Below are 5546 nucleotides of genomic sequence, written 5' to 3'. Positions count from 1 at the left end.
GCCTGTACTGGAACCTGGGGTTGTTCCTGCAGTGGAAGCAGTGGAAGCAGCTGAGTAACCAAGTGTGTTTTCCCCTGCAAGGAGCAGAGGTTTCCATAGTGTCATCGTTAGCTCCAACCTCAATTATTTATCAGTGGAGGTGTCTGTGTGTTTAGTGTGGAGCTGTTGAATGCAAACCAGGGCTCTGCAGCAGATCCAAGATTCCTGGATCCCTTTATCCCCAGGGTGTAGGAGGCATCTCTTAAAACGCAGCGTTGCCAAGGCGGATGCCTCCCCCACAGGCAGCTGCTGCCAGGGCTGTTGGGTTGGTTGTTTTTAAGGTCATGAACAATCTTCTCTTTTCACTCATCTGCTTTTCAGGAACCTCACCACCAAGGTGGAAAGGAGTCGGAGTTGTAATGACACCATTCAGGAGAGATCAAAGAGCAGGCAGAGATCAGCCCCAGCCAACAAAACAAAGGTACCTGCTCGTGTCTGGATACGTAAAGTTTCTGTGTGTCAGTGGTTTTATCTGAGGTTACACAGAGCCTGGAATCTGGAGATAGAAAATACTGTGTTTGTGGTGCTGTTAGTGCTTTGTTATCACCATGGGGCCAATCACTTCCTTGCAGCTCACAATAAAAACCTGCTAGGTTAGAAATTACTCATTGGAAAAGCAGACAGCTTACAGAGATGTTTGTTCAGCACTGGAGGATAATTGGAAGTTGGAAGGATACTCATCATGCTTTTGTTTTGTAATTAATTTTATTTTCAAAGCTGAATCTCCAGCTGATTAAAGAAAAATGTTTGAGAAATTTAGGAAAAAAATTCTCTCTTCCTCCTCTTTTCTCTCCTGTTCTTTCCAAAGCTGTTGAAACAGCAAATCTCATTGTTCTCCTGATGTTCGGATAGGATTCTGTGATACTTTCTTTTGTACTTCCCTGCTGTGGGAAGAGCTGGTCTGCTCTTGCTTCCCCTCACACCCAGCAGACCAAGTGACTTACAGAATCACAGAATCCCAGCATTGCCTGGATTGGAAAAGCCCTTTAAGCTCATCAAGTCCAACCATGAACCCAACACTGACCAGTCCCCTATGACTAACCCATGTCCCTCAGCACTGTGTCTACACGACTCTTCAATCCCTCCAGGGATGGGGACTCCACCACTGCCCTGGGCAACCCCTTCCAATGCCTCAGAACCCTTGCAGCAAAGAAATTCTTCCTCACATCCCATCTCAACTGCCCTGGCCACAACTGGAGCCCATTTCCTCTTGTCCTGTCCCTTGTTCCTTGGTTGACCAGACCCACCCCCCCCTCTCTCCACCCTCCTTTCAGAATTAACCGTATCTTTTACCTTGTGCAATAGGCCTGACTTTTCAGTGCACCTCAGAGCTTCAAAATGAGTGGTGATCACAAAGCACCACTGAAAATCTGAGCTGGAGTTTTTTCAGGCTCTTCCAGTAGTAATCACAGAATCACAGGACCTCAGGAGATCATCCAGTCCAACCCCCTGCCAAAGCAGGTTCCCTACAGCACAGGAAAGTGTCCAGGTGGGTTGGAACATCTCCAGAGATGGAGACTCCACACCCTCTCTGGGCAGCCTGTCCCAGGGCTCCGGCACCCTCACAGCAAACAAGTTTCTCCTCATGTTTGTCTGGAACTTCTGGTGTCCCAGTTTGTGCCCATTGCCCCTTGTCCTGTCACTGGGCACCACCCAGAAGAGCCCGGCCCCATCCATTTGGCCCCCACATTTCAGATCTTGATAGACATTGATCAGATCCCCTCTCAGGCTGCTCTTCTCCAGGCTGAACAGTCCCAGCTCTCTCAGCCTCTCCTCACACGGGAGATGCTCCAGGCCCTCATCATCTCTGTGGACCTAATCAGTGGGTACCTTCCACTCCTTGGAGATGACCTTTGCAAACACCTTTCCTTGCACCACGCCTTGTAGCAGCACTGACCCCTCAGAAGCACATTTTGCACGCTCGCTCTTGTACCAATCTCTGTCTCTGAAGCTGTTCTCTGCCTCCTTTCCCATGTGCCTCTCTGATCCATGGGATCCTGGTGGCCAGTGGCAGCAGCAGCTTAAATCATGAGATCTGTGAGTTCTCAGCCTAGAACAGCTCCAACACTGCTCTACTGGGGCCACTTGCTAGGACATTCCACCTCTTCATGCTGACACCCCTCCTTTTTGGGCTGAGATTCATCCCAGCTGGAGAAGGGGATACTTCAATTCCAGTGATCCCACAGGGAACAAAAGCCTCTGCAATCCTTTGGAAGGTCAATTTGGTTGGGGGATGTTGCTTGGAAAATGGTAAAATCCCCACTGGGAGCACTTGGTTAACCCCAGTGATCACCTCTGAGGTTATGACCATGGTCCACTTCCCATCTGAGCTGAGCTCAAATCAAGGGTCCAGAACTGACCTTCCTTCCCAGGACTTATGGACCTGACCAATTAAGATTTGCACAACAAGGGTGTTCCACAAACTTATTTTGACCTCAAAATCAGTTAGTAGAAAGAACTCTCTTTCAGGCTAAGCCCAGAAAGGCTGTCATCGTTCAAACCACCTGCTGGATAAAATCATTTCATCTTAAGAGAAGAATTAAAACCATATTTCTGATTTATTTGTGGCTGGATTCTCTCACATTCCAGATGTAGCAGCATTAAGGGATGGTTTTGGAGATGACAAGATGACAAGAAATGCTCTTAAGCTCTGCTAGAGCCTGTCTTAGGCGGTGTCCAGTGTGGTGGCCACGGTGTGGTCTGCAACCACTCATCAAGGTCGTTCTACCAGTCTGCCTCAGGCACATACACACCTTTTCTCATGACATTTTGTAGCCCAGGGTGTTAAACCTGGGCCAAGTATTTATATTCTTTATCTCCTACAGCTTGGTAGGGAGGAAAAAAACCCTTTTGTGATGATTTCCCTTGAAGAACCTGGCTTCCTTCACCCAGGGTGGTCCAGTGCTTCTCAATTTCTCCTTGTCTTGTCTTGCTTCAAGCTTTTTGCCATCAGACTGGTTGCCACTTGCCCTATCCCAACAGCAATAACAGCTTTTACACTGAAATAAATTTAAGACCCAGATCATGCTGGACTCCAGCGTCCCCTGCTTATGTTAGATATCACCCATGAAAGGTGCCATGACCAGCAGAGTCTGCCATGCCTGTTCCAGAGACCTCTCCAGGACCTGAGCATGGTAGCTTCACGTTCTCCTGTTCTCCTCTTGCATGTTTGTCCATCTTCTCCTCAATGACAATCTTTTTAAGCTGTGGTACCTTACCTTCCAGGTGCCACCCGTCACCAGCACGTCAACGCCCTTGGTTGGAGTTTTATCATCCACTCAAAACAACCGTTGCCTCTCCGCCCCAGACCTGACGGCAGAGAAACGCCTGGTTCTCAACCCTGTTTCATCTCTCTCAGCCTTGCACAAACCAGAGCGATCCATCAGCCCCGAGAGCAACGACAGCATCTCGGAAGAACTCAACCACTTTAAACCTATTGTCTGTTCTCCTTGTACTCCTCCAAAAAGGCTTCCTGATGGTAGAGTTCTCAGCCCTCTCATTATAAAATCCACACCAAGAAACCTGAACCGGAGCCTTCAGAAACCGACCACCTACGAGGCCAGTCCTAGAATACTGAAAAAATGGGAGCAGATATTTCAGGAGCGTCAGATCAAAAAGACTCTTTCTAAAGCAACTCTTACATCCTCAGCTTCAGAGCCAGGGGAAGACGTTACCGTTCCTGACATCACCAACTCCAGCACTTGCACTAAAGAGCAGCCACAAATGCAGGATGATCACCTTCCACCTGACACAACAGGAGACCCTCGCCAAGAGCTGGATTTCTTTCCTTCCATCAGTGAAACAAAGCTGGGAAGAGGGATTGAGAAGAAGAAAGATTCACAAGCCTTAACGACAGATGATGGTCCTACCGAACCAGATACCAGATCAAACATCACCTCCCTAAACACACGAGTCTCTGAAGTCCCTGACCTAAAAACAAACACGTTCATGGACAAATCCTGTCTTAGTCTTGGCCCAAAAGTGCTGAGCAGAAGACTCATGAGTGTCAGCACGTCGCTACCTGACAACAGCACGTTGGGAATTCCCATTAAGACATCGGGTAAAAAGCAGCTGAAATACCTGAACAACAGCGAGTTGATCAACGTGCAGAACAGCACCTGCAACTCGGTTGAGAACATCATCGGGGAACAGCCCCCGTCGCTGAGACGGGGACGGAAAAGACGCTGCAAAACGAAGCACTTGGAGCACAACGGTTCCGTTAAAAGACTGAGGCACGCGGCAGGGGAGGTGGGTTTCCCTCCGGAGGATCGCTTGGTACGAGAGATGGAGCAGAAGCTCCAACAAGAGGAGGAGGACAGGAGGTTGGCCCTACATCTGCAGAGGATTTTTGACAGTGAGAATAGGACAGTGGATAGGCGGAAAGTCAGAGTGGATCGGTATCTGCTGCGGTCAAAGAGCACTCTGGGTGCTAAGTAGCACTTGGTGGACGATGTTGCCTTTCTAGAGGACGATGAGATTTATCAGATTATCTTAGAGGAAAACTATTTTTTGGTCATATTTCCACCCACACGATTGTTTTTTGGTTTGTTTGGGGTTTTTTGTTTTTTTTTTGCATTTTGGTGGTAAGACATTTGTAGATCCAGTTCAGAGAGAAGCCAGAGTCCTTTCAGATTAACATAAAAACAACAAAAAAAAATGAGAGAGAATGAGAAAAAAAAAAAATCCTCCAGCCTTTCTGGTTCATTGGTCTGAAAGTAAGTGTCTTTCATCCCCGTGAATACACTCCAACGCCTCTACGTGCAGTTGGTGACGTTGAGGTTCCCCAGCTAGGAGGGTTGTTTGAGCAGCACATGAGGTTTGGGATAAGGACCTTGTCCCTTCGTTGCCTTGCAGCTTTAATACACCAAGAGAAATCAAAGTTCTACTCATAGAGAGGAAAATAGGTTCTTTCTGTCCTAGGAACGGTCTTCTCCTCCCTACCTGCCCCGTTTCCTTCCTTACCTTGCAGCTGGCTGTGGTGGTCAGGCTGTTACCGATGTCAGCGCCTTCAAATGACCTGACTCGAGGGGTTTTGGGGAGGAATCACCCTGTTTCTGCTCAGAAGTACCAAATAGAGCCACCCATCGTGCTTAACAATGAATGTATCTCACTGGCTGCACCAGCAGTGCAGATCACAGGTTACTTTCTTTAAACAGAAAGCCAAATGCAGTGAAGAAAGACCAAAAATTAAGGATTTTACTGAAAAAAAAAAAGGCTTAGAGGAACTTGGACATTTGTGTCAGTGACACAGCAGAGAACTCAGGTGGAGCAGATGGGAGCTGAACTCTGGGTGTTGTGACCCAGGGAGCAAATCCAGCTTGTCTGCAGGTCCCTGTCTCTGCCAAGGGAAGAGGGTTTCATGTTCTTCTCACTAACATTGAAATCCAGAAAGGGAAATGCTGGCCGGGTGATTTTGGGAAGGACGTTCTCCCTGCTGACATGTACCCGGCAGGTTCGTGCTCAGTTTGAGAGATCACAGAATCATAGAATCCCAGAGTGGTTTGGGT

General features: G+C 48.0%; 1 protein-coding gene across 1 annotated transcript; it reads left to right on the top strand.

Annotated features, from left to right (window-relative positions):
* Window positions 1–320: 320 nt before the first annotated feature.
* On the top strand, window positions 321–4476 carry RNF169 (ring finger protein 169; the record flags this gene model as incomplete). Its single annotated transcript, XM_010169668.2, has 2 exons — window positions 321–460; window positions 3265–4476. Coding segments are annotated over 2 exons (1352 nt in total), but the record flags the coding sequence as incomplete, so codon positions are not given.
* Window positions 4477–5546: the final 1070 nt, after the last annotated feature.

The sequence above is a fragment of the Antrostomus carolinensis genome, unplaced genomic scaffold (genome assembly GCF_000700745.2).
Source record: "Antrostomus carolinensis isolate BGI_N321 unplaced genomic scaffold, ASM70074v2 scaffold46756, whole genome shotgun sequence".
In the NCBI taxonomy this organism is placed as follows: Eukaryota; Metazoa; Chordata; class Aves; order Caprimulgiformes; family Caprimulgidae; genus Antrostomus; species Antrostomus carolinensis.
The sequence above is the reverse complement of the archived record's forward strand: the minus strand, read 5'-3'. Positions and strand labels throughout refer to the sequence as shown.